Source organism: Dermacentor andersoni, chromosome 6, assembly GCF_023375885.2.
Source record: "Dermacentor andersoni chromosome 6, qqDerAnde1_hic_scaffold, whole genome shotgun sequence".
NCBI lineage: Eukaryota > Metazoa > Arthropoda > Arachnida > Ixodida > Ixodidae > Dermacentor > Dermacentor andersoni.
Genome location: NC_092819.1, coordinates 97096560 through 97105459, shown reverse-complemented (window position 1 = coordinate 97105459; position 8900 = coordinate 97096560). Strand labels below are relative to the sequence as shown.

At 46.7% G+C, this 8900-nt stretch overlaps 1 protein-coding gene across 1 annotated transcript; it reads left to right on the top strand.

The window, feature by feature from the left end:
- The first annotated feature begins 748 nt into the window (after window positions 1-748).
- On the top strand, window positions 749-3785 carry Gclc (glutamate--cysteine ligase). Its single transcript, XM_050171932.3, has one exon. It carries the CDS (start codon window positions 815-817, stop codon window positions 2762-2764), a length of 1950 nt encoding a protein of 649 aa, XP_050027889.1. The 5' UTR covers window positions 749-814; the 3' UTR covers window positions 2765-3785.
- The last annotated feature ends 5115 nt before the right edge of the window (window positions 3786-8900 follow it).

The following is an 8900-nucleotide window of genomic DNA, read 5'->3' as shown; positions in this document are numbered from 1 at the left end:
GTAATGTTGACAGGCTTTCGCCATAGCTATTACGCAGTGATAATAGTATGTACGGTTTAAAGTAATCAACTTACGCGCCATTTATAAGCAATTAAAAATCGCGCACGAAGGACGCACGTAACCCACACAGGGCGACAGCGCATGACTGCCCGTGAAACCACATTTGGCCGTGGTACAAAAACAATACGCGGTTTTAACACTGCCCAGAAAGAGAAAACTGCGGTACTGTAATCAACAAAAGATAAGAGTTGTCTTGCCCTTTGCGTATTTTACCATACTTTGCATAAGCTAGAGAAACCGAAGCCCTTGCTTTGCTAAGGAAACGTACCTGCGCTTACCACATCGTGCGCAGATAATACCAAACAGAAAGCCGATAAATACTTGCGCAAGGCACTATGATCACTCATTGTAAAGGAAGTTGCCCGCTCGTTATCTATGCATTTAAGAGGCTCTCTCTGTTATCACTTGAATTGCGTAAGCTGCCCTATTTTCTAGAATCACCGAAATCACAAAGCAGACATAACGACGTTCAAGGAAAGAAAGCACTTTCTTTTATATATAAGCAATCAACAGATTATTTAATTATCGTAGATTTCCCAGTTACTTTTCTGTTTGTCCAGCGCCGGGAGCCAACACATACATCTCGACAAGCGAGCGACCTGCTTTCCGAAAGCGAAACCGAAATCGAAACCGTGTAGTCGCACAACGCCGATCGCGGCGCTGTGGTTGTTGCGTCGCGCATGCGCTTTCGCCGATTAGTGCAAAGCAGAAACGGTAGGCGGCTGCCGTGAATGAGCGTGCGAGTGGTTGAGTTATGGGACTACTAAGCGAAGGATCACCGCTTTCGTGGCCGGAAACGAAGAAATTAGCGAATCACGTCCGCGAGCATGCTGTCACGCAGTTCATCAACCAGTATCGGCGCCTGAAAGACCGCGAAAACGACTGCTTAAAGTGGGGCGATGAAGTGGAATACGTGATCGTCTACCTCGACCATGCCAAGAAGACCGCTCAGGTGAGCCTCAGGGCGAATGAAATTTTGCCAGCCCTCCAGGAGAAAGAGCTCCGCGATCCGAAGAATGTTAAATCGTTGTGGCGACCCGAGTTCGGCGCGTACATGATCGAAGGCACGCCGGGGCAGCCCTACGGCAGCCTGATTTCCCACTTTAACGTCGTCGAGGCGAACATGAAGGCCCGGCGCGACGAAGCGATCGCGTGCTTAAAGAAAGGAGAGGAAATTTTGTGCGTGACGACGTTCCCTCGCCTCGGCTGCCCCGGGTTCACGTACCCCGTGTACCAGCCTCATCCGAAGGACAGCAACATGCGCTCGCTTTTCTTCCCCGACGAGGCTACATTCCCAGGCCACCCGCGTTTCAGAACACTGGTGCGCAACATCCGCGAACGTCGCGGCAAGAAGGTTGTGATCAATGTGCCCATCTTCAAGGACAAAAATACTCCCAGTCCCTTTGTCGAGGACTTTGCTAAGCTCGGCGACGACGGGGAGGCTGCCAGAGCGGCGTTGCCAGACCATGTCTACATGGACTCCATGGGATTCGGTATGGGTAATTGTTGCCTCCAGGTTACATTCCAGGCTTGCAACATCAGCGAAGCGCGTGTCCTGTACGACCAGCTGGCACCGGTCTGCCCTATCATGCTTGCCCTGAGCGCGGCGTCACCGGCGTTTCGAGGTTATCTCACCGAGAGGGACTGCCGTTGGAATGTGATTGTGAGCTCGGTAGATGACAGAACGGACGAGGAGCTAGGTTTGAAGCCACTACGCGAGAACAAGTTTGTCATTCGCAAATCCCGTTACTCCACCATAGAATGCTACATATCGGAACTCGGCGAAAAGTACAACGATGTGAAAGTCGTATATGACCAAAACATCTACGACAGGCTGAGATCCGCTGACATAGACCCTCTCTTGGCTCAGCACGTGGCACACCTTTTCATCAGAGACCCTATCAGTCTTTTCAGTGAGAAAGTGGACCAGAATGATGAAGAAGACACTGACCACTTTGAAAATCTTCAGTCCACAAACTGGCACTCAATGCGTTTCAAGCCTCCACCACCGAACAGCAGCATTGGTTGGCGCGTTGAGTTCAGACCATCTGAACTGCAAATGACTGAGTTTGAGAATGCTGCCTATGTTGTCTTTGTCGTCTTGCTAACCCGCGTGATTCTCTCGTATAAGATAAGCTTCCTTATGCCGATCTCAAAAGTGGACCAGAACATGGAGGCTGCTCAGAAGCGTGATGCTGTGCGAACTCAGAAGTTCTGGTTCCGCAGCGACATTCTGACTTGCAGAAGCCCTCCTATCTTGAGCCCCACAATGAGCCCGGGAGGAACTGAGCATCACGATTACCTTAGACAAATGAGCATTAATGAGATCATTAATGGAAAGCCAGGTGAATTCCCTGGTCTTGTTCCACTCATACGCACATTTGTTTCAAGCATGGACGTAGATGTTGACACTCAGTGTACCATTCAGCAGTACCTCAATCTCATTCAAAGGAGGGCTTCTGGAGAACTGTTGACAACTGCATCATGGATACGCAAATTCATCACTACTCACCCAGAATACAAGCAGGACTCGGTTGTCAGTGAGCGTATCAACTACGACTTACTCCTGTTAATGTCAAAGATTCAAGACGGCTCTGTTGGCTGTCCTGAACTGTTTGGAACATCCACTAGCAAAACAAAGGCTCACATTCCGTCTGCCATCCTCAATGCATCTAGCACACCTTTGGCACCAGGCACACAATGAGCCTGTGACGAACTAGTGAAATCAGTATGGTAGTTTTAACTCTGGAGTGGTGAGTGACTGTGTGCAGTGCTTTGCTTATCCATGAAGCCGGTGGCTTGTTGGCAGTTATTATTGGTCTACGGGAGATAATTTATTTTTATATCTTTCAAGTGATTGTAAAGTGAGCCTTATTTGCACACAATCATAGTAATGACATACTGTAAACAAGATGGCCCTGCTCGTGATTTCTCAACATGCCACGCTGCCTTTGAAAACACTACTTTGTGTTAGAAGGCTACTAAAGTAGCCAACAGCTGTGCTAGTCTGGGGGTTTTTCCAGGGGTCTATTTAACTCCAGTGTAATAACAAAATTATATTTTAGTTTGTTCAACATGCGTCTATGTAGATCCTTGCACTGTGGTAGATGGTAGTTATGGGTGCTGTATATCTAGTCTGTTTCAAATTGCATCCTGCTTATCTGGTTACTGCTTCTGTTGTTTTGAGTTTTGCATGCAACACCTAGAAGCACAGAGAATTTTATTCACAAGACTTTTAAATGTGGTGCAAGAAAACCATGTCCTACATCAAACGTGAACATGTGCACATGGTATTAGCTTGTGTCATGTCAATTTTAGAGCCTGATGTCCGCCTACCTTGTTACTGCTATCTTTACAAGTAAGCAAATCTAATGTGTGCGCATAAGTGTAGTTAGGGATCTGCTTTCTTGTATTACTCAGGATGAGTGCCCAAATTTATACTTTATGTTCCATACAACTTTGTTTATATAATCTTCGGGCATGTGGAAGTCTTTTTTTTCCCTGACATTCCGTCAGATGTATGTGATAGGTGTTTTTACAGGACGTTTATTGTTTGTTAAACCATCTCTTGCCCTTCCCTGAGTACATCAGCTTGTTGTAAGAACAAATGTTTCCTGTTAGCATATTGATGCGCTCTGTGCTTGTGAGGTATTGTGAAGATATCCTTATTGGCGATATTGTCTCTTTAAGAGATCATTTCTTGTTAATAAACAGTTGGAACCAAATAGACTTTGCCAGTTTTTTAGAAACTGCATCCTCAAGATGATGTCCTGTGTCCTCTGTCAATCTGTGTCCTGAATACATTCTGTACTTTATTTTGCTACAAACCACACTTCGAAAATAACCTTTTGCATACCATCTGCTTATTGGGCTGAGTGCGGCTACTAATAAGGTGATGCCAGCTATCTGATGTATCAAGTAGTTCTTTTCGGTACAATTTAAAACAGGAAGCATTGTTAATCTTCATGGAATTTATATATAAAAGCTCGATTACATCATTCTAAAATGTTGCCTTAGTATTAAACGGGAGGAAATATGCCAGCTCTCCTAAACTTTAATGTGGAAGTACATCCATTAACCCACCATAGAAACTTTAAAATTGCACATATTATTACTAAGTGTAAATACCATTACAGCTTAATTTTAATAGAATCCTCAACGAAATTTGTGTGACAGAACTTTAGTGAATACGTGAGGCATTACCCTGTGCTTGTTAACTTGGGACCCTTATCAGTTTGATGTTTCAAGAGGGTACTTACTAATGCAAAATGAGGTTAAAGAAAAGGCACAGTAGTTGAGACTTGCTCTAAATCGGGTATGTTTACCTACGCCATTGAGAATGATGCTACAATAAGCCTCTATGTTACCCAGTTGCATTTTTGCATATGTTAAACATATTCTGCAAGTTACATGCTTTCAATTTAATCTTGTGCTTGAATGCATGCTATAGATATGTCAGCTTGCATAATCAGTGCTCCTCATTGATGTATCTTCAACTGAAAATCAGATACACTGATCTATGCTCTATTATGTTGTGATTTGCATATTTAGCTGATGCACTCTTCTGTGCCTGTACACTATTACAGAGGTTTCACAGCAACCATAATTCTTTGCATCAAAAGTGCAAGCATAAAAATTAGTGCCAGCACTGTTAGGCAAGGAGACTACAATCTCCACAATGCTCAAATCAAGATGCTTGAGAAGCAAAAGGACACACAGCAAGTGATGAGAAAATTACAGGTACATAATGTTAAAAGACAGAAGAACAGTTGTATGCCTCAGAGCAAACGGGTGTCTCAAATATGATACCCTTGTCGAGAAGGGGAGGTGGGCGCACCATGTGATGTGCATGTTTGATTCAGTCACGGTCTACTAGACTAATAAAATGTCTGCCCATGGAAGTGAGCAGAGGATTACATGATGTGATTAAATTAGGAAATTCGCAAGCGTGGGATGGAGTCGAAGGATCAAACACCAGAGTAAATGGAAAACTTAAGAAACCTTCGTCTTGCAATGGAAAGCGTGCGAATTAAAAAAAAAGTTTGTCCACTTGCATGGCTAGTAATTTACATTCACTCGCTAGATATGTAAATGCATGTAGAGTTTCTTTTTTTTCTCTGCTTTAATTGATTTTGTGCATTTTAGTACTGACTGACCTCTACGTCCGTGCTACTGACGTTTTCGGGACGTATGCCCGATGCCTTCACAATGTCGTCCGCGACTGTGTCGCTCCGTTACGGTAACGTGATAGCCGTTCGCAGCGCCAGGGAACCTGCTCAGAGCACACTAAAAATCAATGCATGTATCGTGCACCAGCGTGCATCTCGCGATCCATCTACCGCTGGTTAAAAACGTACTCGCGACCCGCCATAGATTAACGCGGAAGGGGCTTCCCGTGACCAACAAAACGACCTGGAGCAAAAACTTGTTCTCGCGCAGCCTGTCCTTGCGTCTTACCAGGAAGAAACATTTAAAGCCAGAGGATCGTTATGGGCGAGACCTATGGGCCCCGTGAGCAAGTTTTTGTTGTAGTTGTTTTCTTTTTGTTCAGGTATGCCGGGATGTGCTGCAAGTGCGCTTACGCGTGCACCGAAGAGGCGCCGTATTCTACGAATTAGTGTCGCGGCTCGGTCCATTACGCCGCAAGGTGCCCGCGGGGCGTCATCCCATTGGAAAATGGCGACACAGCTGTGGCGGTGGACGACGCCGGCCCCCTGTAGTGCGAGGCAAAGGCTAGCGATGTCTTGCAGAGAGCCGCGAGGGCTGGACAAGCGACACTGGCGGAGAAAGGGAGAGGGCACGGTGGCTCGCCGGCTTCGAGGACCGATCTTCGCCGGAACCCCGTGGTCCCCCTGTGACTGCAAACGCGCGGAAGAAGAAAACCTGCAGAAGCCCTACAGAAGACCTCATGTAGGGTGAATAGTAAGGCATCGAAATGATGAAGTAAAAAAGAAAACGAAAAAGGCTCCTGCCTTCGCTATATTCAACTATATACACACCGAGGGAGGGTCGACCTTCGACGGCCTCGCGGTAGCACCAGCGTTCAGCAGTGCCGGCTTAGATAAGGCTGGGGCAGGGAAAGAAAGCTCAGTCCATAAATTTCCTTGCAGGCGCGCTGGACCGTGCGCGCCGCTATTGGCGATTTCTTGAAGGTGTTTTGACTCGGAAAATTCCTCGCGCGATCCCGCGAGAGTTGCGCGCTCCGCCGCCTCCGTTGGCAGCGGATCGGAATCGGCTATGCGCGAACAGCGCGGGAGGCGGCGGGACTTGAAAGAGCGCCGCCGCGAACCATTCGGGATCGCGATTGTGCGCGCGCCTTGTGTCGTCCACCGCGCCGCGCACGTGTGAATCGTCGCGCGCACACAAAAGGAGAGGTCGCCCCGCGGGTGCAAAGCCGCGCGACTTCTTTTCTAGCGTTCGCCCGCCCCCACAGTTGTGGCAGGTCTTGAACGCCGGCGCGTCAGCTCTCTCTTCTAGACGTCCTTCCGTTTAGCGGCGACGAGCACGAAGAAAACAAGCAAATGCATCTCGCGCGCGCGCGCGCCTTTGGTGTGCAGCGCTGTCGCATGCAGAACGAAAGGCGAGAACGACCGATGCGAATCGCTCGATGCCCGAGTGAAAAGCCTGGAGAAAGCGGCGTCGCGCTTGACCCGTACGCTGCATGTGCGTGCGCGTGTGTGTGTGTGTATGTATATATGTGTGTCGCCTGGACGTGCTGGAATCTCGCGCTCGCTCTCTCGAGGCGGAGATGACACGTTTTTCACAGGCGTGACTGTTCTCGAGGTTACTTACGTCTCTATACAGTAACAACTTGCTGTGCGAAGCTCCATGAAAACGCGCGGGCGTCTGTCGCTGACAGGCAGTGCACGTATGTAAGTATGTATAAGTGCATGATGAATCGCGAATTGATGATCCAGCACCGTTTGAATGACCGTGGCAGCGGCGTCGTAGCTGTTGCCAGCTGCGTACTGTAAAAGAGAGACCAACTTGACGCGGTCTCTATTAGCCAGCTACGTGTTGTGGCTGCGATGCGTGTGCGACTCGGTGGAAGAAGAATAAAAGAAAGCGATAGGAAAATGGGCCGCGGTCCGTTTATAGAAATTATTCTTGTTTCGGTTCGGGCTGGCACATAGCCGCGTGGTTATGGAATATTACGCATTAACCTTGCGTTGCTTGTATTCATCCTTTTTTATCTTTTCTGCCTTGGGGAAGGGAGCGCGTGTGTAAATGTGGCTCCTGTTCCATGGGTGACGCAGGTTTCAACGCCATATTTGCTTGAAACATATTTGCGACTACTTTCATGGTTCCTGGGACACTCGGCGGCCGCGACTTCCGTAGTAGCCTAGGTTGGTTCAGAAATGAAATAGCCTTAATTTTTAAGAATTCTTTTTGCGAATACAGATCTTTGAGAGTATAAAGCGTGAAAGACGGCGCTATTCCGCCTTTTCAGATGGATTTCAGGAAGAGGCAGAAAATACTCGCACCGCCATGTCCAGGCGGCTAATTAAATTAACCTTTCTTAGCCTGGCGTCTCTATTTAGCAGCATACGGAATCAGCCGAGAAAAAGAAAATGATTCAGTGTGTCGCCATCTCTGACTGGGGCAACAACGCTTTGTGCGTGTTGCTTCCAACGAGGGTGAACACTTCAAATACTCTTGCGGCTGCTTACGTTCAGGTGCATAAACTGAAGTCGCCATCTCTTCACTACCGACATTTTTACAAACTGCAATAAGATGCCCGACTATACCTGCCAAGTATGAGTTTGTTCAGTGCGAAAACATGTGGATATAAAGGCATTGTCTTGTGCTGGATGCGCGTTTCAGTTTCCTTTCAACGAGTCCACAGATCTCACCCGAGGTAGCAAAACGGTGCGAGAGTAATTTTGGATGGTCTTACCTCGCATACAAATATTCTCCCTGGGCAATAACATTCAGGCTCTAAGAGGTTAAGTAGCGAGTATTTATCATTATAAATAGCACTTATCGCGAACTTCAACTAGCCACGTACACACGTGTGTGTGTGTTTTCGAGCCACGAGTTTGTCGCATTTGCCCCGGAGTTTCTTACAAGAACTTCTGGAGGGAACTCTGGAGGTAGTGACAACGGAAGCTGCAAATAAGAGCATTCCGCGAGCATGCATGGGAATGAAGGGCAATACACAGATTTGCCTAAACTTTGTCCTTTTGGCTTAAACTGGCTTTGTGGCTTTGTAAGTCGATCGTTTTCAACGAAGTGTTGCGTTATGAACGCAACAGTTCGCAATGATTACGTATGCGAGCAGACATTTAAATCGCTTTGCCGTGTTTAATAAACAGTGAGCGTTTGGGAACTTGTAAAAAAAAAAGATGATAATAATAGTAACGCGTGATAAATAAACTCACTAGAACTTTTGACGCCCAGAAACATCAATGCAAGGCAAAATCATGCACTATAATTATCATTTCCATGTAATGGCGAGCGAATATTCGAAACTGTCGAATAACGAACCAATTAAATTAAATTAAGGGGTTTTATGTGCCAAAACCATTTTCTGATTATGAGACACGCCGTAGTGGGGGACTCCAGTAATTTAGACCACCTGTGGTTCTTTAATGCGCACCTAAATCTATGTACACGGGAATAACGAAACAAATGCTTCAAAAATCGCAAAGTCGATCACTACTCCATACGCTCCTCGAATTGACTATTCACTAGTCGAAGAATATTCTTCGAATATTTTTTTTAATGCATCACGCCGTCGACTGGGAACGATAAAAAAAAATTAAATTGAAGTGCAAATGCAATAACTTTATTCCCATCCACAGTGGACGCAGTAGAGCACGCTGCGTCGTTCAGACATA